Source organism: Talpa europaea (assembly GCF_964194135.1).
Source record: "Talpa europaea genome assembly, chromosome: 9".
Classification (NCBI taxonomy): Eukaryota; Metazoa; Chordata; class Mammalia; order Eulipotyphla; family Talpidae; genus Talpa; species Talpa europaea.
In genome coordinates this window covers 33,699,882-33,724,438 of record NC_140076.1, presented here as the reverse complement: position 1 = coordinate 33,724,438, position 24,557 = coordinate 33,699,882, and the positions used below count along the sequence as shown (strand labels likewise).

The following is a 24,557-nucleotide window of genomic DNA, read 5'->3' as shown; positions in this document are numbered from 1 at the left end:
GTGTGAAGGGGACCACTCGAGGCACTTACTACCCAGTTTTGGGGGGCATTTGGGTGGAAGGTGGTTATGGGATGGTAGGGGCATGGTGAAGAAAGCTGGTTACAGGTGTTTGCGTGCGGGACTTTCTGAGTGTGATTAGTCATGCGTGTAAAGGTACACCTGCATGGGAATTGGGGCAGGGAATTTCACAGTTTTATGCCAGGGTGGTGTGTTTAGTGGGTGTAAAATAGGTGACTTGTTAATTACGTGGAATGAGAAGTGGGAAGATCTGGAATTGGAAAGAATGTGGCGTGATGTTCGTAGAGACTTGGGCTTGGGAACTGGGTGACCAGATCAGGTGTCCTTTGTTAAGTTAGAGGAAAGTGCACTGTGGGGCTGAGATGAGATACTTCCTTGCTGAAGTCGAATCATAGAGGATGTAGTGGTTCTACGTCCATTCTTGGAGGGCAACGAGAAAGCGGAATAAGATCCCTTTTAGGATAGCGCTTCATCCCTAGTGAAACTGCCATCAACCATCTATCCCAGGCCAAATCTTAGGTCCTTAAGCATTACTTATTCGTTACCACCTGTGTTATTACACGGAAGTCCTGTAGATTGTACAGCAGGTCTTCAAATAAAGTCATACAACAAAATTATGTTGTTTGAGGACCTGATTTTCTTATCCGGTGCCCTTTTGTTTAAACTTGCAGTTTCCAAGAACCTACCAATTAAGTTAAGTGAGGACTTAATGTACTTCAGAAATGTGGCAGCAATTGTTTTTCCTTTCCCACTCTTGTTGCCTTCATTCAGATTCTGATTATAATCTTTGGCTTGAGCAGGTGCTGTGGACTGCCTCCTAATTGCTTTGCCTCCTGTCTTAATCTGTCCCCTCTGATTCATCTTCATTATAGCCACTTTACAAACACAAGGGTGATTTACCTCCAAAACATGTCCATTTGTTACTTTCATGCTTAAAACCCTTCAATATCTCTCCTTGTATTCGTTTATTTTAGCAGTAAACTTGCCTCTTACGTGGTATACACTGGTGATTCGACATAAATACAACACAGTAGTTGCCCATTAGGGAGTGTGCATCTAGTCATTGTAAACACAATTACCATATACAGATAGTTTCCATAAAATGTATACCGCTTTTAGATATCGACATCAATTAAAACTAGAGAGGCAAGTATAAGTTGCTATAAAATACAGTTGTAAAGCTAATAAGACAATCCCCTCTTCTCATCCCTGTGTTATCTAATGTGCATATGACTCCGGGCAGTAATACAAGCATCACTTCACTGATAACACAGTGTTCTGTAGTGTTATTAATAGTGGTAACCATTTGGGTTTATTTATAGCTGCATGGACTGTGATCTGTATATAAATATTAGTGCCTGACATCCTGTATGAAAAGGAAGTGTTTGCCTAACCAAAGTAGTTTAACTGACTTCATGATTGAGTGTTTTTGTTTAATTACAGGTTTTGGGCTGGAGGATAATTTCAAGTATTGTTTGGTCAGTGCTGCTTCTACCCATCTGTACTACAGTATTTATAATCTTCAGCAGCATTGATTTATTTCATCCTATACAGTGGCTGTCAAGTAAGTGATACTCAATTCATGGAAAACAAATTTATATGACTTTCTTCTTAACATAAAAATTGAATATGTTTCAAATAATTTATTTTTGGTTACTCCCTACCTATGTTGACATGCCAAAATACTCTGAAGTAATTTTTAGGCATTTCCTTCATAGCATAAACCATCTTCTCATTATATAAGATTATTAAGCCTGTCAGAGACTATGTATTATCACATGAACCAAAAAAATCATTAGAAGATGACATAAATGAAAACTTAATTTTATGGGTTTTTTTGAGCGCTACTTTGAGATTATAAAGAAAGAGAACTGTTCCTTTTATCTAAAAATTGTTAATAGAATATATGACATGTCCTTTTTAAAAAGTATGCCTAAAATTAAGAATACGTAATTGTTTTATTATGGTGAAAAGACAAAGAGTTAAAGACTGGGAGCATAGAGTTAATTGCAAAATTGATGAAAAGGAAGAGATTAAGACATGTGAAATCTCAGAATCCTTAGAGATAAACTAATGCTCCTAAATCCATCAAAATATAAATGTTGTATGTTAATTAATCATAGCTACCAATTATTGCCCATCTGTGTGCCAGGTGCTGTGCTAAGTACCTTAAGGATGTTTCCACTTAGTTTTTCTACAACCCTGTATATAAAATTATTCCTGTTTTATAAATGAGGAAACTGAGACTCTGGTTAAAATCTGTGCAGAGACACATACTAATGAGTAACTGAACTAGGATTTGAACATTCCACACTAATATTCTTCATTAATTTTAGTCAATGAATTGTACCTTAAAAAATGTTTAGTTTCATTATTATGTTTTGGTTAATTCAGCAAAATCTCCTTGTTTTCATTTCTCTTACTCAAGTTTTTAGGCATAATTAACACAGGTTTTTAACTTTTCCTTTTTAAAATAGGATATTGATTATTGAGCTAATCTGAAATGTGATGTATTAGTATTTTACAGGAATATCAAATTTCTTTTTAAATTCAGCTCATTTGGATAATTTATAGATAAAGCTATTACCAGAAATGTTACTTTGATTTTAGCAATAGAGGCTAATTGCATTTTTTTTTTAATTTTTTTTTTTATAGAGGCATGTTTTATTTATTTATTTGTTTGTTTGTTTGTTTTGTTTATACATGCACTGGGTACAGTCAGAAGCGCGGGAGGGTGAGAGAATTCACCAGAGCCAGAGCGGGGAGCAGAGCAGGCAGAAGGACCCAAGTACACTGCAGAGGGGTGCAACGGGCGGCAGGAGAGGTCTGCGCGCCATGTGGGACCCTCCTCCGGTGGCTGGGGAGCAGCCGGGGATCGAACCGGCGCCACGGAGGCCGCGGGCAGCCTCGCAACCCAGCGCTCAACCACTGTGCCACCGGGGAGGCCCTAATTGCATTTTTTTAAAAAGAGATCTGAAAAATAATGTTTTCATTTGAAAAGAAGCTTTCATGGTATACTACTAACTGGTATTTCTCTGTTTCGCATGTGAAATGTATTTTACATATGGTTGTATTTTGTCTGATGTTAATATCTGAGTTATCTGAAAGATACTGTAATATAGTTTTAAAGGACTTGGTGCTTGGTGCACTCTGCATGGTCCAAATATCTCATGCTGTATTTCTTGATTTGGTTGGGCCTGTCAGCTGTATATATGAGTAAATTCTTAAAACAAGGATAACTTAAAATTATAGTTGTGGTTCAAATCCTATTCTTATACTGTTTATTGTATATAACTACACACCTGAATGAACTTGCACTAATTTTCTTTCTTTCTTATGTTTTAGATTCTTTCAATGACTTATATAGTTCCTATGCAATCTTTTACCTCCTGCTGCTATCAGTGGTAATAGTAATAATAAGTATTTTCAATGTGGAATTCTATGCAGGTGAGTTTTCAGATATTAACCACCTTAAAAATGTCCAAATTTATTTCCCTAATGGCAAACTCAATGCATTTTGTATGTGGGTTTGTATAACAGGCTGTTTCTCATGTCAAAGTTATATAATATGTACACAGACACACACATACATATTTTAATTGTGTCAATGTTAAAATAAAGTATGTAGAAAAATATGTTTTGAATGATTTAGCTTAAAATTGGGAGTACTAGTTTCTCTGTTTTAAAAAATACTTAGATCTTTTAGAACAAATATTCTATTTTTCCACTTATATAATGTACCTAAAGTACTTAAATTCGTAGAGACAAAAAGTGCAATAGTAATTGCCAGGGCTAGGGGGAGAAGAGAAATGGGAAATTGTTTCATAGGTACAGAGTTCCAATTGGAGAAGATGGAAAAGTCTGGAGGTTATTGGTGGTGATGGCTGCACAATGATGTGAACATACTTATGCCCCAGAACTATGCATTTAAAAATGACTTTAGTGGTAAACTTTATTCAGGGGTATTTTACCAGAGTAAAAACAACTTTAAAACATTTTAACAATTCACAACTGTTGTTAAGGTGATAATTCAGCAGATATATTGTAAAAATAATACCTTTTTGGGGTAGGAGATCAGAATCAGGTCATTTCTTAAGTCTTTTGCAAATATAAAAGTCTAGAATTTTACGATTTTTGAAAAAACTTTAAAATATTATTCATTTTACCTTTAGAAATCACCTGCTAGATTGCAAAGCTTTTTATTTTTTCTGTTTCTCTCCTTAATCTTCTCTTTTCAGATTCCTTGAGTCTGTCCTTACGGCACAATAAGAAGCTTTTTCTGACACTTCTTGTTTTGACTGTAGCATCATTTTTTTTAGTTCTTCAGTGGTTTCTTGTTAGATATGACATAAAATTTCAAATTAACTGTGGATATTATATTACATACCCTTTTCTTTGCTTTTGTTTTCCTAGCTCCTTGGCTTATAGCATGTGTTCTTATATACTGTCCCATATACCTGTGTCATCTGTATGTCGATATGCCAGACCAGAGCTCCCAAAGGCAGTCATTTCTAAAAACTGACTAGTCATTCCTTCAATAAGCATTCCTAATGCATTTACTATTAATCATGCATTGTATGGGGATAAGAGTAAATTGTACAATCCCAGTTTTCTCCCTCAGGATTGCAGTTAATGGAAAGACAGATAGTAAACATTGAGCATACTCAATTATAATACCCTGGGTAGTGTGAAAGTACATAGGAACACCACTTACCTATCTTGGGGAGCTTCCTGGAGGAGGTGAGACATAAATCAAGCCTTGACGGATGAGTTGTATTAAGTAGACAAACAAGGAAAAGGTATTGCATATAAAGAGACTTAGAAGACTGAGAAGGTTTGATATGTTCAGAGTCACTTGCATGGACATAGGCCCTGTGGGCATTTCTGTTGAAGCGAAGGAAGTGATAGTAGCTTCTTCCCAAAGTATAAAGCACCTAAGCCCTCTCTCTTCACTCTTAATTTCCTGCCTCCCACGGTCTCTTCATTCTGGGTCTAGTAAGAAAGAAAACCTACATAGCTAGGTCTGGGAACCCTGTGCTAGCTGATTTCAAAGATCAGCATCCCTCATCTCTCACCCACACTGCTTTCCCTAACTCAATTCTAGAAAATGCTTTTAGATTATCAGAGAGGCATCAGAAATTCCTATACAAGCATTTATTTTAGTTTTCAGCCTAGTCAGTATTTACCTGGTTTGTTGTTTATTTGTCAGAGAGATTATGTATTGACCATTTCAAATACTGGAAGGCAAGCACTACCTTTTTTTAAAAAAATTATTAAATTTGTTTATTTTCTTACATCATTGATAATTTTTGTACAAATTTGACTTCACCACTTAGGTGTGTAGTCCCCATAGTTGTCTCACCACCATAGCAATTGTGATCCATCATCATAGTCCCTTGAAGAGCTAGTTTTTTAAAATGTTTATTCTTTTATGGCACTTTGAAGAGTGCCAGGGTAGGTACTATTTGAGCAACCAGAGAATTTAATAAAGCAAAGTGTTGATCATACTGATCTTAGGTTTCACTCTTTAGATTCTTTGTTTTGGTTGTGTACAGGTGGATGTGCACCTCTGTACTCCATCCTTATTCAATTTTTTTTTAATTTAGAATTTTCTGTACTGTATTTTACATTGACTCTGGGTTTCTTCCTGCCCGTGGGAGCATTTGTGGACAAATACTTTGGAGCAAGGATGAGAAGAAATAGTTTAGGTTCCCTGACTTCCTGTGCTGAAATTACGAAGCCACTGTAATGTGTTTTTTTGCAGTTGTGCCTTCTATTCCCTGCTCCAGACTGGCGCTGATAGGGAAGATTATTCATCCTCAGCAGCTCATGCACTCATTTATTCATGCTGCAATGGGAATGATGATGGCTTGGTGTGCTGCAGTGATAACCAAGGGCCGATACAGTTTTCTCGTGGTACCTTGCACTGGTACTGAGAGGTAATATTAACTATGTTGTTTTCCAAAGAAGCTTGTATAGTCAACCAAACCAAAAGTGGCAGGTGAGGGTTATTAATTTATGGACATTCTTTGTTTCCCAGACTTCTACAGAATATACTTTTTTATATATATCAGGTGTTTTATGTTTGTTGAATTCAACAATTTTTTAAAACTATTTATTCTGTGCAAAGTGCTGTGTTGATTTATGAGTGATTCATACACAGACTGAACTTGAGAGTTGAGAACAATAGGGAAATTAAGACATGGACACAAATGGACGTGATAGGAGAATTTAAGGATGTACTAAAAAGAAAGTGAATGTGTAGATAAAATCTCAGAATTTCAGAAAGTAGAGAGGTTCCACACATGGCTTCCCAGAGGCAGTGGCATTTAGGTTGGAGTTAGAATGAAGGATAGTATGGATAGAAAGAAGGAAAAAGCTAAAAATAATTATAAATACTGCCTTTATGGCATATTTTTATAAAATAAAGTTTTGAACACATGGTGTTGATACAGATTGCAATTTGGGTTATTCTGACTTTTAAAAAAAATCAAAACCAATTACTGGCATAATCGTGTGTCCTATGACTATAACTGAATACTTGATTTCCTTTTGTCCCCCAGTTACTATTATATAAAGCAGGTTTTTTCCCTAATATAATTTTTCTTTAGTGAAAAGGGTCACCAGAAGGAATGTCCAATTATGAGAAAGAACACAGAGAGAAGTTATGGCTTCTCTATCAGGTATATACAGTTTATTTATAGTTAGTTCCTTTTAGTCCAGATGCAGTTTACCAACTTGTAAGCAATGTTACTTACTATTGTAGGTGACACACTTAGCCTTATCAGACTTCCAGAGGAGCATAGTCAGTTTCTCATGCTTCATAGAAAAGGGTTTTAGAGGCTTCCCTGGTGGAGCAAGGGGTTAAGACGCAACCTATGAAACTATCAGCAGCCACTGCACCACAAGTTTGATCCCCGGCCAGGGAGCTACCCACATGGCTCAGCAGACCTCTCCTGATATGCCCACTGCTCCCCTCAGCAGTATATTTCAGTCAGTCTGCCTATTCTGTTCCCCACTCTGTCTCTAGTGAATCCTCTCACCTTCCCCCAACACCTCTGGCCTGTACCCCAGTTCTTGTATACATACATAAATAAATTAAAAAAAAAAAAAAGAAATGAACCATTTACCAAAATGAACCATTTTGTTAAAGTTTGGGGCATTTCTTAAGTGAGTAAGTCAAAACCTTGCTTTACTGAACCTAGAATAGTGACTTGGGTCCCTGACTATTCAATTAGTAACCTTAATTTTTTCCTTTCAGTTTAGATAACCCTGCTGCACCAACCTGCTTAAATGAATACCACCTTTTCTTCTTATTGGCCGGAGCATTTATGGGCTATAGCTATAGTCTGCTGTATTTTATTAACAACATGAACTATCTTCCATTTCCCATCATACAGGTAAAATAGCAGTTGAACATTACCTTATGTCAGAATGTGACAGTTAAAATTGCCTTGGTATATGTGTATATCACTGGCCTCATATCATTAATGCATAATTTGATCAGTTTAGGATTGAGATTCTCCGAATGCCATTTGGAGAGGAGATATTTGTCTTCATGAGACTTTAACATATGTTTGAGAACTGTAGCTTCCCTTCCTGCTGCCACTCTCAGAATACCACTTTGCTCCACTCTTTCCCTCCCTGCTAGGTAATGGCAGTTGCTGTGACCTAGCAGGGCTAGGGGAAGATGATGATGAAATTTATGCAAAGTACCTCTATGCAGCTGCCAGCTTCTTTTTGAATCTAAGAATCTCATGAGCTTGAGGATGTACAAGTAAGTATAGAATATGTTAGTTACTATCTCAACTATTTTTCAGAATAAGGAATGATATGTATAAATAAAAAAACAATTTTGACTGATTTGAGTCGGCCAGTTTAAATAAAGTATCTTTTGTTTAGGGATTTTGGAAATTTGCTAATCTCATAGGATTTGTCTCTGGAACTCAGAGCATCTCCTCTGACAGGAGAAAGATGGGGTTAAGATGTCTCACTATGGCATCAAGGCTGTCCCCAGCCTGTCTCACATTCCTGACTCAGCTTTCATTTGCTTCTTTCCTGCTCTATGGCAGGCTGAGAACTGATCATTGGAGCAAAATGTTAGAGCCAGCCCCCTAGTTCCCACTAGGACCAAGTCTGGTGGGAAGGGAAGGATGTATAAACAAACTATGCATCATAAGAGTATAAAGTAGGTGAGTGTGATAGATTAGGGTTCTGCTTTAAAGGTTTTGCATTTGATCCAAGAGAACAATGAATAAAAATATACACCTTGCAGGGAGATAGTGCTAACTGAGAGGATCTGGCCCTTTCTTCCCTGCAACCTCTGAGTGTATGAAAAAAAGTGTTACTTAGAAGTTCTTTGTATTTTGTAAAGATGCATTAAAAGCAGAATATGTCAGCTTTGCCACCTCAAAATTTCATAAGGAAGACAACTCCAAAATCCTGTACAGAAATATCCGTGGTATCCATCTTTGACCTAAATATAATAAGGAATATAGAAGATGAAGAAAAGAAAATTTAAAAAAAACCACAAGATACTCTTAAACATCTTGCTCTTCTATGGACCTCCATTGAAAGTAAACATGTTTAGGGCCTCCCCGGTGGTGCAGCGGTTGAGCGCTGGGTTGTGAAACTGCCCGCGGCCTCTGCGGCGCCGGTTCGATCCCCGGCTGCTCACCTGCCACCGGCTGCTCCCTGGCCACCGGAGGAGGGTCCCACATGGCGCGCAGACCTCTCCTGCCGCCCGCTGCTCCCCTCAGCAGTGTACTTCGGTCCTTCTGCCTGCTCTGCTCCCCGCTCTGGCTCTGGTGAATTCTCTCACCCTCCCGTGCTTCTGACTGTACCCAGTGCATGTATAAACAAAACAAACAAACAAACAAATAAATAAAAACATGCCTCTATAAAAAATAAAAATAAAAAAAAAGAAAGTAAACATGTTTAATGATATAGACATCACAGATGAACAATAGCGTGCGTGCAGGGGCAGTCTGGTAATTGAAAGTGCTGATGAATTATTGCTTCTACCAGATGATGTCAAATGTGTAAAATTTGATCACATTTCTTATAATTTCCTTTGATAAAGTTTCAGATTCTTACATCACTAAAGTTCATTCTCTGATGAAGCTTTGGCTTCAGATTCAACTTTGACAGAATGTTGGCTTTTAACATTTTGCCAGTCAATATTTAGACAAAATATATCTTGGGGTCATCTCTTGTAACCATGAGCGTGCAGTGGTATTTGGTCTGCTGTCTAGGCTAGACATGGTTGGAGCATGGGTTTTTGCTGGGCAGGTTTAGTGGATTGAGGAAGATGAGAATTTTGGCAAGAGTAGTTAAAATGTTGGATCTTGGTTTCTTATGCATCAAGTTTGCAACTATCTTTATTTGCCTAAGTGGGTACAGTTGCCTCCCCAGAAGACTGAAGGGGACAAAGGACACCTTAACTTTTTTTTCATTAGTCCAATAAGCATGGTGCATAGTTTGTATCTTCCCTAAACCCTTTTAAATTGTAAGGAAAGCAGGATTGAGTGTCAGGAAATGGCAAGCTTGATGTGAAAAATCAGTCTCATTCTTCCTCTTTCTGAAGCTCACAAAGTCATGTGATAGTTATAGCCGTTTACTTTTTTTTTTTTAAACTTTTTTTTTTTTAAAGATTTATTTATTTTACAAGCACTGGGTACAGTCAGAAGCACAGGAGGGTAAGAGAATTCACCAGAGCCAGAGTGGGGAACAGAACAGGCAGACTGACGAAGAAATACACTGCTGAGGGGAGCAGCAGGCGCGATAGGAGAGGTCTGTCCTGCCATGTGGGACCCTCCCCGGTGGCCCGGGATCAAACCTGCGCTGCAGAGGCTGTGGGCAGCTTCGCAGCCCAGCGATCAACCACTGCGCCACCAGGGGAGGCCCTCTGTTACTAGCTGTTTACTTTTTTTAACACTCAGCTGACCAGACTGTGTTAGGTATTAAACTTTTTTATAGGCAGTAATAGCCATCATATCATTGTCATTTTTAGTGCTGCTTGTGAGTTTCCCAAGAGGATAGTGGTAACATTTTTATTATAAAATACTCAAACACTATAGATAAAGTGAAAGTTCCCTTTAGCCACATTGTGACCAGTCACAATCTTTGGCTCAGAGATAACCTTTGTGACCAGTTCATATACTTTAGACTTTTTACTGTTCATTTATATGTGTATGTATATATGTAACATGTATTTTGTATGGTAGGATTTCCATAAATAGTTTTATATTGTACATATACAATGAATACTTCTTTCATGTGACAATATGAAAAATTAGATCTTTTAAAATCTACTTTTAACCAGTTTGCCATTAGCCCATTAGTTGTTTTTTTAAAAACTTGCCTATCTGCACTACTAAAACTGCTTCCATTGTCCTTATCAAATTCTTAATGACAGACTGATGTGGGAAAACAGAGTGTTAGCATGAAATAGGGGACAAAGAAATGAATGCACTCCAAGACAAGGCTTGGCAAACTTTAGTCCAATGAAACAAAGTATCTAATGAGATATGATTTAGAGCCTTCCACATAGTAAATATTCAGTAAAGAGTAGCTTATAGCCATATCATAGAAGAACCCCAACAAGGAATTGAAAGACTGTTCAATTTGGGAGCAAGAACAGGGTTTATTAGAATTTTTCTGCATGTTTACTGAAATGGTTACATGCTTCCCTGGCCCTTCTGGACCCTTGTAATGGGTCAGGTGAGAGCTGCAATAGGAACAGCGTAGGAACCACACCCTTCTAATTGGTCAAGGAGCAAAGGTGGTCATACCCAGTGGGGCACAATAGTGCAGTTCGGCATCTTGCACTTTGAAAATATTTGAATAGACTAGTGTCCTTGAAGCTGTATGGTTAGTGACCAGTTACTCATCTTGGATGTTTTTGTATGATACTGTAGGAATCTGCAGACATGGTATGAAGATATAACCTCCACCTAAGCACTATAATTCTTTGCTGTTCTTTAGCTTCTGAAATTCCTTAAAGGAGTTTGAGAAGCATTAAAGAAGACCAGAATTTTAGGAAGTTCATCGTCTGTTAGTTTTCCATAGATTTTTTGCAGTAGTTTTATTTCTTGCAGTAATTTTTAAGTTTTTTCATTGGCCTTTTTGGGGCAGGTGGGGGAAAGGGACAAACGATACTTGGTTAATAAAACATACACATTTTCTTAATTTCCTTTCTCTTAGATGGTTAGAATTGGAAGGTACTCACCAAGGAGTTGTTGAGCTACCCCAGCTTTCTTACCATGTTCTGTGTTGAAAGAGGAAACACTAGTAGAACTCAGGTCTCCTCATTGCTAGGCTAGTATCTTCTTCACTACTTCCTATTTTTCTACAAACAGTATTTTATGAGGTTTAGTGTAGAGGCGGTATACATTATCTGTAAGATTACAGGCTGTGCTGATTTCCTTTTCTTTGTAGAGTCTCTTTAGTACTCTATTCTCTGGTCAGTAGTCAGGCTTCAACTAAAGTGTTGTCCTCTGTTCTGTACCTGGTTCCTGAGTTTTTGCAGGGAGTGTTCTTTGTACTTTTTCTGAGGAATGAACCTAATGGTATTTAACAAATGTTTGAAATAAAGATTGTGTGTTTTCTCTCTCTCTCTCAAACACACAAGATTGCAGGCTGTGATGCCAGCCTGCCCAGATTAAAATCTCAGACCTTCCTTCTGCTAACTGCTAACATTGGTTAGGTTACGTAACTCTTCTGTGCTTTGGTTTTCTCATTTATAAGATAGGAATGATGATAATAATAATAGAACCTTCTTCAGGTTGGTGTGAGGTTTAAGTAGATTAATGCATGTAAAGTGCTTAGAGCAATACCAGATACATGGTAAGTGTCCAAAAAAAATCTTAGCTATTCTTGTTGTTTTTGTACTTACCACATCTCCATAGTCTTTACTACAAGTATAGGTTGATAACCTTTACTGTAAGTATGGCTTAATTGCCCCATTTCTGATCTCATATCAGTGAGATGCTGTATAACATAAATATAAACAGAAATAGTGGATATTTTGTTTCTGGAATAAACTTTCTTTTTAGTCAATGATTATGTAAGGTGGAGTGTTATAGTTATAGATGGAGTGTTATAGTTATGTACTTGCTTTAGAATGAAGCAGGATTTCTATTTGGATGTGTCATTTTTTTTTTTCTTTCTTTTTTTACAGCAGTACAAGTTCTTACGCTTTAGAAGATCTCTGTTCTTACTAGTTAAACATAGTTGTGTGGAATCACTGTTCCTGGTTAGAAATTTCTGCATTGTATATTATTTCCTTGGTAAGAATTTCTGCTTTTTGATTCAGTATATATGTTAGCTCATCATTCAAAAAATGTTAGTTACATAGTAATCACATGTTTTTGTATTGTTTCCTGTAATTGTAGTTGTGTGATTAGCCTGATTCGTTGTCCAGGTTATCAGAGTTTGTTGTTAAGGGAAAATATTGTTAAACAATTTGTGGTATTAAGTGTACAATTCAACTTTAAGAAAGGAAATCCTGTCACATGCTACAACATTATACTGAATGAAATAAACCAGTCACAAAAACACACTGCATGAAACCACTTATATGAGGTATCTAAAGTAGTCAAACTTTTACAAACCGTATGTAGGATAGTAGTTGCTAGGGACTAGGAGGAAAAGGATAAGGAGAGTTTGTTAGTTTTAGTTTTGCAAGATGAAGAAATCTTTAGATCTGTTATACAACAAGACACATATAGTATATTTATACTTAAAAATGATAAATAGTACACCTTAAACTAATAAAATGCTGTATGTCAGTTATACTTCAGTAAAAAGAAATTGTTTAAGTGGTAAATTTTATGTTTTTACCACAATTTAAAAAAAATTTTTTAAATTTTACCCCTCCCCCAAATAGGTCCATTTTAATGTTATGAGAGTGCTGTATAGCAGAGACATAACAAACACGTCACTTTCCTTTGAGTCTATGCATAAATATCTCTTAAAGAATCCATTCTTTTTATTTTTTATTTTTTTTAATTCACAGATTTTTTTTTTTTTAATTTATTTATTTATACAAGCACTGGGTACAGTCAGAAGCGTGGGAGGGTGAGAAAATTCACCAGAGCCAGAGCAGGGAACAGAACAGGCAGACCGATGAAATACACTGCTGAGGGGAGCAGAGGGCACGGCAGGAGAGGTCTGTGCGCCATGTGGGACCCTCACAGGCGGCCGGGGATCAAACCAGCGCTGTAGAGTCTACGGGCAGCTTCGCAACCCAGCGCTCAACCACTGCGCCACCAGGGGAGGCCCAGAATCCATTCTTTTTAAAAGAGAATGTTGTATGTCATTTGGTCATTACTCTAGAAAAAAACGATTTTAAAACTAAGTTTGTAACAAGTATACTAAAACAGTAGAAATATCCTGTTGCTAAGGGAACCTTGTAGAATTTATTAATATGAATTTTATGCATAAAATACAGCTTATTTAATATAATGAACAATACACATGAATGGAAAACTAATCTCAGTAGTGATACATAATAATATAAATAAAATCTAACATTCTAAAATACTGTTTTCAGAATATAACTTTTTGATACTTCTTTTTTCTATCTATAATTTTACAAAGCTGTTCTCACAGTGTATAGGCCATTTTGTGTCTACATTTTTCTCTTGTATTTTTTTCCAGTTTTCTGCATAGCTCTCATAATTGTCATTCTAATGTTAAAACGTCATTGTATTGTGTTAAAGTACTATAATCAGCCTGGCTGTTTCCCTGTAGATGTATATTTGGGTTGACATTGTGGCTGTGTCAGCATTTCCGTTGTCAGTTATCTGTTCTTTAACTCCATTTATGTTTCCTTTAAATTTCATTTCCAGAGTTCTACTCTTCATTTTTTTGTGGCACTTTGGTCTTTTTTGACCGTTCATTCTTTCAGTTATTTATTTTTGGAATTGTCTTGTGGGGTTATCTTGGAGGCAGCACAACTATATGCTTTGTTCTCTGTGCCTGAACTGAGTAAGAGATGTGAATGACTAATGACCAGCAGACTTTTAAAGAATTGATGTGTTTGGTCACGGATTATAGTATGTGTCTGTTATCTCTATACTGATTTGTGTACTTCAAAGATAGAAGTACTGAATTTAATTGTTTAAGTTAATTTATCATGATAATTGAAATTTAAACTGGGTTGTTGGGAGCACTTCTGTTATTTAGTAAAACATGGTAATTAAAATGTATACATATCAAAACTGCAGGGCCAAATTGCTTATATTTAGAAGTTATTCTCTTGCCTGCCCATTGCTAGTCAAACAGGTTAGGATTTTGACTGATGTCTTGGTATCTACTTGGCCATCTCATCAACCTCATGTTCCAAAGCATGATAAGATTTGTTTTATTATTGTTTTATGTTCACAGCTGCTATTTCTCCCCCTCAGGCCATATTCCTAAAGCTTGGATTAGCACTGCCATGGACCTTCAGATAGATGAGTGAGTATATGAAAAGTCTAATTTTAACTCTTTAGATACTCTTTTTTTCAGATGTTTGTAGATTTAGCCTTTTTAATACGCTTATTTTTACATAGTTCAAATACTAATGGTATCTAAAAGAGTATATAGTGCAAATGACTCCTTTTGCCCATCTCCAGTCACCTAGTTCCTTGTCCCAAAACAAGTAAGCAGTGACTTGTTTTTTGTTAGATATAACTTCATATTATACAAAAATGGACTTCTTGAGTTGCATGGACATGTCTTTTTTTTTTTTTCCTCCCCAATAATCATTCTATACCCTGTTGTTGTAGACAACCACAGTGCTGTGGTGTTACTCATTTTGCCAAAGGAAACCAAAATTGCACTGGTTCAAGTGACCAGTTGAAGGTGACATTTGTCATCTGAGTTGCAGCACTGGGGTGTATGGTTCCAGTTATTCCCCACACACTTTGCACAGAGGCAAAATTGTCTTTATTTGGCAAAAAAAAAAAAAAAAAAAGTGTATCTCTCTGTTACTGTTTTTTTTTTTTTTTTTTAAGATTTATTTATTTATGCATACAAGAACTGGGGTACAGACCAGATTGGGGGGGGGTGAGAGGATTCACCAGAGACAGACTGGGGAACAGAACAGGCAGATGGACTGAAATACACTGCTGAGGGGAGCAGCAGGTGAGTCAGGAGAGGTCTGCTGCGCCATGTGGGTTTCTCCCTGGCCGCCCGGGAATCGAACCCGCGCTGCAGAGGCTGCAGACAGCTTCACATCGCAGTGCTCAACCCACTGCACCACCAGGGAGGCCCACTGTTCATTTTTTAAATTATTATTCTATTGTTGAGACTTTTTGTATATACGTGGACTTCCCTAGTACCAACTTTTGGGAGTAGGATTATGCCATTTATACATGTTTGAAAAGTTATGGTTTCTACAGTATGGCTTTTGATTCTTTTAAAAGTTCTTAGGTAAAATTTAGTTTGTCTTCTGCTTAATTGCTGACATAAAACCAAATGCATGGGCCATTTATTATGTTGACTTAGATTTTATTTTATTTATTTATTTATCTATTTATTTATTTATTTAAAGATTTATTTATTTATTTATTTATTTGTACAAGCACTGGGTACAGTCAGAAGCGCAGGAGGGTGGGAGAATTCACCAGAGCCAGAGCGGGGAGCAGAGCAGGCAGAAGGACCGAAGCACACTGCTGAGGGGAGCAGCGGGCGGCAGGAGAGGTCTGCGCGCCATGTGGGACCCTCCTCCAGTGACCGGGGAGCAGCCAGGGATCGAACAGGCACCGCAGAGGCTGCGGGCAGCTTTGCAACCCAGCGCTCAACCGCTGCGCCACCGGGAAAGCCCTTGACTTAGATTTTAAAACTGGATCAACTGGAAGGAGAAACATGTTAGTGATATTTGGTAGAAATTTAACATAATACTTTTAATCCTTGCTATCACATAAAATTGTTTTGCTTATATGACATTACATGTATTCTGTCTTAGTATATGCCAGACATCAGCAACTGTCTAGAAGCTGCAAATAACTTCATTTCTTGCGTGTCCCCCACACACTAGTGAATGTCAAACACTATGCTGGGCACTCCTAATATAAGCTGTTTTAAGTCTCATAGTAAGAGGTAGGATGAAGAGATTACGCCACCATTATATAAATGAAGAAGCTGAGGATGGGATAGGTGAACAGTTATAAATGGCAGAAGCAGAGGTTTAAATCCTGTTTTTACAATTGTTGTGTAATTAGAGAATTATGGTGACTTTGCTAGTTGATTTATTCAAGATTTTGGTGGGATAGTGTTCACTTGATTTACATAGTGGTAGTTTCTTTATTTTAAAGTAAAAAATGTTATTTTCAGGTAGTATTTGTTTAACTACTGTGAGCTGTCTATATGGTATACACTTTGAGCTGAAATCTAACCCAGGAGAAGTGTTAAGTCATGTTCAGTGGTTTTTTGTTGTTGTAGTTGTTTTTTAAGATTAATTTATTCATGCTCACAAGACCTGGGGTACAGGCCAGAGGTGCGGGTGGGTGAAAGGATTCACCAAAGACAGTGGGAAACAGAACAGGCAGATTGACCGAAGCACACTGCTGAGGGGAGCAGCAGGGCGAGTCAGGAGAGGTCTGCCGTGCCATGTGGGCTGCTCCCTGGCTGGCTGGGAATCAAACTTATGCTGCAGAGGCTGCGAACTGCTTCATAGGTTGTGTTTCAACCCTTGCACCATCTGGGAGGCCCCCATGTTCAATGGTTTTTAAATATTAAGCTAAAAAGCAGCCATAATAAAATTTTACCCGGCCTCTATGGTTGGCTTAGAGGTTTGGTTCTTCCTCCATAGTAAATGACCGTGAAGGTTTGGACACAAGAAACTGAGTGACAGTTTAGGTCAGTTCTTCCCTTGAGGCTCCCTTATGTACCTCATAAGAAGTTTTAGGGCGAGGACTCTATATGGTACAAAAGGAAAGGAGTCTATTGCTGTTATTTAGAAATAGAATTTTTATGTTTCCCAGGACCCCAATTCTGTTAAATGCTTAAATTCTATCTTTATTATAGGACTAAATAATAATTTTCTGTTTTCATAGGCAGTTTCATAGACCCCTTGACACTGTGAGTGGCCTCTTGAATCTCTCCTTACTCTACCATATTTGGCTGTGCGGTGTCTTTCTCCTGATGACGTGGTACATCTCATGGATACTCTTCAAAATCTTTGCCACGGAGGTTAGCACTGTTTTAGTCTTGTGCTTTCGAGTGCATGTTTATTTTTAATAGAGCACTGATCAGCTTGCTATTATGCCCAAAACCATTTTGATAAGTTGCGTTTTGTTTCTTTTCTGAAAGTTGATTATGGATGTATCATTTATAACCATCGTTTACTTTGTATTTTTTTCTATGTCAGTTTTCTGAATTTTTGGAAACTAAACTAATAAAAGGGCTGCTAGTCGTATTTATTTACTGTCCTTTACCTACAGTCTGTTTCCCTTCTGAAGGTTTTCATCTTTATTGAATACATACTAGGTGGACCTCAGTTTTTTTTTTTTTTTTGGGGGGGGGCCTCAGTTTAAATTACTTTTACATGCTATGAACTCAGATATTAAAGTGTTTAAATATAAGGCAATAAAATATTTGCTCTGTGAAGGAAAGTTTTAAAGTTTATATTGAGAATGATATTAAATGAATAGGAATTGCATTGTTTTTAGCATTGACATGTTTGTCTTCAAAAAGAAGCATTTTCATTTATTTTGCCATCTTTATAGGTTCGTGTCCTTCAGTCATTCCAGAGAATTTATTTCTAAAATTTTTTTCTATTATTGGAAACCAGTGAGCTAATGAAATCAGAAGAGTAATGTTTTAGAAAGAAATGTTTTTGGGTATATATAACTTTAATGGACCTGTTTTTGCAAAGAGCACTAAAGATGTTAATTTGGCTTTATTGTCTTCTACAATAAATTTTAGTTAGTGCTTGCTTACTCAATGTCATGAAAATAGTCATTTATAGTCTGTATTTGATTATGTTTGATAGGCTCATGTATTCCCTGTTCAGCCACCATTTGCAGAAGAGTCAGATGAATGTCTCCCTAAAGTTTTAAACAGCAATCCTCCCCTCATCATAAAGGTACAGAACTCTGTACTTTGTGTCTTTATATAGTCATGTCTAACTTATGCTATTGACTTAATATTTAGAATATTTAGATTTTTTTTAAAGGTCTTACAAAATCCTAGTACAAAATCACATACGTGCTATATTGAATGTTTATTTTTTTCAGTTTTCATTCCAGTTGTCTAAATTACAATTATATATTGCAATGTTTGTGTATAGGCTAAGCTAATTCTATACTCGGAACAGACATAAAAATGTTTCCGATCATGAAATACAATATCCAGCTAAATGTGTTAGCATGCCATAAACTCTTCATGGTAGCAAAACAAAACATAGTGATTTTTTTTTTTTTTAAAGGACTGGTTCAAGATGTACTTTTACTCATATACTATTGTTGGCCATTATGATCAAAAAGTAGTGCTTGGTAGTATGTAGATATCCAGTGAATTCTCTTAAAATAGAATAATGATAATGATCCGAAAACAAATTTTAATCAAGAATTCAAAGAATTTGCAATAAGTTGATAAGCCAAGCTAAGTGAGAGTAAATTGTTTTGATTCAAATTACATTTTGGAAATTTGGAGTAGAGCTATGCAATATGTGTAGTAATGTTAAGTAGTTATACTTCTTAAAGAATTGAAAGAAAATAGAACCCAGAGTTTTTATTATACTCTGGGAAAGTTATTAACTAATAAGAAAAGGAACCACTGAAGCCCTTATCACCTCTAAATAGCAATTATAATTTATTCATTATTTAACAAATCTTTATTTACTGAGGAATTGTCAGTTACTGCTAGCTGCTTAAGATATAATAACACTTGGTACAGTCTAATGGAAAAGGCATATACACAAAATAATGAAAATGTATTGTGGTAAGTATAATTGGAACTACTTATTCTGCTTGGGACCAATACAGAAGAGCTTCACAGAAGGGATGGTATCTGGAATGATGAGTGAAGAGGTTTGTCAGGAAACAACAGGAAGATTTTCTAGTAAAATAGAACAGATATTGCTTGGTTCCTTGTCTTGTGGATACTAGGCATTGCCATTGAAGACATCTCTGTCTTCACAGTGTGATGAGTGGAACCAGACACATATATTATAATAAATCATGTTAAGTGCCATAGTTGAGAGTTGTGAGAATATATGATTATGGGGGGGAGACCAAGAAAAGTCCTAGGAGTAAGCAATTAAATTTCATACCACATAGATTGAAAAGAACATAGAATTATGTAATTCCTATACTGAGTGTGTGTGTGTGTGTGTGTGTATGTGTAAGTTTAGTGTTGAGCCTTATTCATAAATAAGATTTTATAGAGGGTAAAAAATTAAACATGCTATTATTTTTTCCGTTCTAGTATTTGGCCTTGCAGGACCTGATGTTGCTTTCTCAATATTCTCCTTCAAGAAGGCAGGAAGTTTTTAGCCTTAGCCAACCAGGTATTGCTAAAAGTAACAGATATGCTTAGACACTTGTGTGCAGAAAGTATTCCACTTAAAGTTTTTTTATGAGAGGTTTATTTATTATTAAGCTATATACTTTATTTAATACTTACTTTATTTAATACTTAAATGTTATATTTTTTTCCTCAAGTTCTATTGATTTGCCATTAGTCTATATAACTATATAATTTGGGGAATATAACTTCATACCTCTATATTAGGTGTATGCCTCACTCATCCTCCACTAGCGCCCCAGTGCCACAACCCCATCACTTTCCCTTCCTTATCCCTGCTATTTCATCAGGTAACCAGTATATTTTTCAGAGGCTAAGAGTTATTTTTATTGTTTTGCAGGCTTGTTTCCTTATATTTACATTCTGCAAATGAATGAAACCATTTGACAACTGTCTTTCACTTTTCTGACTTACTTCAGTTAGCATAATCACCTCAAAATTTATCTATTTCATGCCAAAAGAACCACTATTTTCATCTTTAGTAACTATGTAGTATTCCATTGAGTATATATGTTCCATATTTTCTATATTCAGTTGTTTGTTGATTGGTATTTAGCTTGGTTCCATGAGTTGACTATTGTGAATAATGCTGTTATGAATATAGGAGTGTATAAATCTTTTGTATGGTGTTTTCATATTCTTTGCGAAGTGTTATTGCTGGGCATATAGTATTTCCATTTTGGGGGCAGGAAGGGAGGATTTCTACTAGTTTCCATAGAGGTTGCACCCAGTTACATTCCCACCAAACATTTTGCCAATGTTTGTTTTTCCAATCTTTTTGAAATAGGCCATTCTCTTAGAGGTAGTGGGGTGTCTCATTTTGGTTTTCTTTTTATTGATTGATTGATTTTAAAATATTTATTTATTTATTTATACAAGCACTGGGTACAGTCAGAAGCGCGGGAGGGTGAGAGAATTCACCAGAGCCAGAGCGGGTTGCAGAACAGGCAGAAGGACTGAAGTACACTGCTGAGGGGAGCAGCGGGCAGCAGGAGAGGTTTGCGCACCATGTGGGACCCTCACCCGGCGGCTGGGGATCGAACCGGCGTAGCAGAGGCTGCGGGCAGCTTCGCAACCCAGCACTCAACCGCTGCGCCACCGGGGAGGCCCTGGTTTTGCTTTTTACATTTCCATTATAAGTAAATGTTTTTAATATTTTTTCATGTGCCTATAGGCCTTCTGTGTGTATTTTTTGGAGAAGTGTCTATTTAGGTCTTCTGCCCATTTTTTGATTGGGTTTTTGTTGTTGTTATAGAATTATGTGAGTTCTCTATATATTTTGGAAATTAACCCCTTGTCCGACGTGATGTGAAAATATCTCCTCCTGTAGGTTGCCTTTTTTGTTTTTGTGATGGTTTCTATTTGCTCTAAAAAAGCTTGTAAGTTGGGTGTAGTCCTATTTGTTTATTTTTGATTTTGTTTCCCTTGCTGTGATTGATATCCAGGAGTGTACCATCCATTTTCTTTTTTGTATTTTATGGTTTCCATTTTGAAATAACTTCTGTGTATGGAGTTATAAGTAATCATCTAGTTTCATTTTTGTGCACGTGACTGTCCAAGTTTCCCAGCACCATTTGTTAAAGAGCTTTTCCTTTCTCCATTTTTTGTCAAAGATAAACTAACCAGGGCCTCCCCGGTGGCGCAGCAGTTGAGCACTGGGTTGCGAAGCTGCCCGCAGCCTCTGCAGCGCCGGTTCGATCCACGGCTGCTCCCCGGCCACCGGTGGAGGGTCCCACATGGCATGCAGACCTCTCCTGCCGCCCGCTGCTCCCCTCAGAATGTACTTCGGTCCTTCTACCTGCTCTGCTCACCGCTCTGGCTCTGGTGAATTCTCTCACCCTCCCGCACTTCTGACTGTACCCAGTGCTTGTATGTATAAATAAATAAATAAATCTTAAAAAAAAAAGATAAACTGACCATATTTGTGTCGGTTTATTTCTGGGCTATTTGGTCGGTGTTACTGTTTTTGTTCCAATACCATACTGTTTTGATTGCTGTTGCTGTGTAGTATTATTTAAAGTTAGGGAGTGTGAAATCTCCATTTTTCTTTATTTCCCTTAGGATTGCTTTTACTATTCAGGGGCTTTTGTGGTTTCTCACCAATTTTGTAATTGTTTTATTTCTTTGAAGAATGTCATTCTATGGGGTCTCCCCGGTGGTGCAGCAGGTTGAGCGCAGCACTGGGAAGCTGTCCGCAGCCTCTGCAGCGCGGGTTCGATTCCCAGCTGGCCAGGGAGATTCCCACATGGTGTGGCAGACCTTTCTTGTCTTGCCTGCTGCTCCCCTCAGCAGTGCTTTCGGTCATCTGCCTCTTCTGCTCCCCGCTCTGTCCCTGGTGAATCCTCTCACCATCCCGTGCCTCTGGCCTGTACCCCAGCTCTTGTATAAATAAATAAATCCTTAAAAAAAAAAAGATGTTTAAAAAAAAAAGAATGTCACTGTAGTTTTGATAGGCATTGTGTTGAAACTATAAATTGTATTAGGTGATATTACCATTTTAACAATGCTTATTCTTCCATTCCTCAACACAGGGTATCTTTCCATTTCATTGTGTCTTCTTTTACTTCCTTTGACAGTGTCTTAAATTTTCCATATAGAGATCCTTCACCTCCTTTGTTCAATTTATTTCTAGGTATTTCATCCTTTTTTGCTATGATTATAAATGAAATTGTTTCCTTAAGGTCTCCTTTTTCTAATTCATTTTTATATATAGAAGCCCAACAAATATTTGTGTGTTGGTTTTGTATACTGTCACTTTACTGTATTCATTTGTTATTTCTAGTGGTTTTTTGTAGAGACTTTTGGATTTTCTATGTATTATTATTATGACATCTATGAACAATGGTAGTTTCACTTCTTTTACAATTTGGATTCCCTTTATGTATTTTTCTTGCCTGATTGCTTTGGCTAGGACTCCTAGTACTGTATTGAATAGTAGTGGTACAGCAGACATCGTCTTGTCTTGTTTCTGATCTTTTTTTTTTTTTTATATAGAGGCATGTTTGTTTGTTTGTTTGTTTGTTTGTTTGTTTGTTTGTTTGTTTATACATGCCCTGGGTACAGTCAGAAGCGTGGGAGGGTGAGAGAATTCACCAGAGCCAGAGTGGGGAGTAGAGCAGGCAGATGGACCGAAGTACATTGCTGAGGGGAGCAGCGGGCGAGTCAGGAGAGATCTGCTGTGCCATGTGGGTTGCTCCCTGGCTGGCCAGGGATAGGGATCGAACTCATGCTGCAGAGGCTGTGGACAGCTTCAGAGGTTGCGCCTTAACCCCATGCGCCACCAGGGAGGCCCCTACTTCCCTCTTAATACCACTTTTAGAAGAGTTTGATCCCATAGGATCTGGTAGTTTGTCTATTCATTTTCATGGAGAGAGGTGTATTTAATCAAATATTACACATCAGTGAGTCTATTAAATGAAGCATTAAAACTTATACTACTACATCTTTGTGTTGTTGTGATTAGAAGTTATGTTACCAGGAAAAGCATTTTTAAACTTGTATTATTTCCTCCATCCCTTAACTTGAAACTATGTGGTAGGTTGATAGTTTTAGAGTGGAAAAGCACAGTTTAAAATCCTGAAAGTTTAAATGTTGTAAGGGGTCTTAAAAAATCAGGGAATCTAGTTCTTGGATGGGGCATCTAAATCTCAGAGAGACTAAGTGTTTTAAATGAAGTTAATGTCAGAGTTGAAGTAAGAAATTCTGTCATTTAACTGCCATGGGGAAATAAAAGCAGTAGAAAGGAAGTATATTTGATGGTGACTCAGATGTTCTAGATGAGTCTGAAATTCTTCTCCACTGTAACTTACCAAGCTCTTTAAGACTGCACCAGTGTAAGAGTTCTGCCTTGTTCAAAGAGGGAAAGCATTTCAGTCCCGTCCACCAGTGGGAAATAGATTCTGGGTATCTTTTCATCTTTTCTCTCTAATATATACTTCTTTATTTAGCCAAACTCAACCAGTTCTCAGATTGTAAATAAACCTCCCATAGTTAAATTTTAAATGGAAATAAAATCTAATTATGTAAAAATATAAATGATAAGAGCCACTCTTCTTTTAATAGCATGAAAAATCCATAGTTGACGCTATGGAAAATTAACGGTGGCAATATTTTATGCTCAGACTTAGGTTTCACTTAGGAATTCTCTATAAAATAAATATTTTTCAGTACATATTCAAGTAAACTGTGACAGGATGGCATATTCTCTGCCAGAGAGCTTGCATTTGAAGGCATATTTTTAAAATTTAAGTTGATTTTTTACCTAGTTCCTTAGTGATCCTGAGATATAGCAGTACCAAACAATGTGGGGCCTACTGATGAAGTATATTGTTAATTTGCCGTTAAGGTGATATCTCCGTTGAGCTAGAAATAGGGGAAATGTCTAAGGAGGGATCTAACATAGGGAAACCCGTTTTCCCTATGGGGAAATAAGTGGACTCCTTTGCCATTATTAACACATAATGAGGTGCAGTTGAGTTTTACGTGACAGTTCTAGGAGATAAAGGTCATAGAAAGCCAAAAGATAATGAAAAGTAGGGCCCTCCCTGGTGGTGCAAGAGGTTAAGTCGCAACCTGTGAAGCTATCCACAGCCTCTGCAGCACGAGTTCAATCCCCCGGTCAGCCAGGGAGTAACCCACATGGTGCAGCAGACCTCTTCTGACTCGCCCGCTGTTCCCCTCAGCAGTGTACTTGGGTCGATCTGCCTGTTCTGTTGCCCACTGTGTCTCTGGTGAATCCTCTCACCCGCCCCCACATCTCTGGCCTGTACCCCAGCTCTTGTATGCATAAATAAATGAATCTTTAAAAAAACAAAAACAAAAGATAATGAAAGAGTAAAGGAAGTAAGCTTGTGGATCATTATAGTTTAAATAAAATAATCAGATAGCAGTAAATAAACTGTCCAGAGGTGAAGTATGGTCATTATCAAATAATGTGTCATTCCTAAAGACGGAAGAGCAAATACGGAGCTTTATACAAATGAAAATGTAAGGAAGCACAGTGGGTCAAATAGAACAGTTTG

At 37.2% G+C, this 24,557-nt stretch overlaps 1 protein-coding gene across 2 annotated transcripts in view; it reads left to right on the top strand.

Moving 5' to 3' along the window:
- The window catches only part of NDC1 (NDC1 transmembrane nucleoporin), a gene marked incomplete at both ends in the record, with an annotated part of 41,961 nt that overhangs the window by 487 nt on the left and 16,917 nt on the right, over window positions 1–24,557 (top strand). Inside the window, 9 exons of one of the 2 annotated variants that reach the window (XM_084241580.1) lie at window positions 1,462–1,582; window positions 3,364–3,465; window positions 5,783–5,957; window positions 7,280–7,418; window positions 12,200–12,308; window positions 14,430–14,481; window positions 17,064–17,199; window positions 18,002–18,094; window positions 19,438–19,519. In XM_084241580.1, the coding sequence (XP_084097706.1) occupies window positions 1,462–1,582; window positions 3,364–3,465; window positions 5,783–5,957; window positions 7,280–7,418; window positions 12,200–12,308; window positions 14,430–14,481; window positions 17,064–17,199; window positions 18,002–18,094; window positions 19,438–19,519 (1,009 nt within the window). The remainder of the gene's footprint in view (window positions 1–1,461; window positions 1,583–3,363; window positions 3,466–5,782; window positions 5,958–7,279; window positions 7,419–12,199; window positions 12,309–14,429; window positions 14,482–17,063; window positions 17,200–18,001; window positions 18,095–19,437; window positions 19,520–24,557) is intronic. The other variant, XM_084241581.1, reaches the window with a different exon arrangement.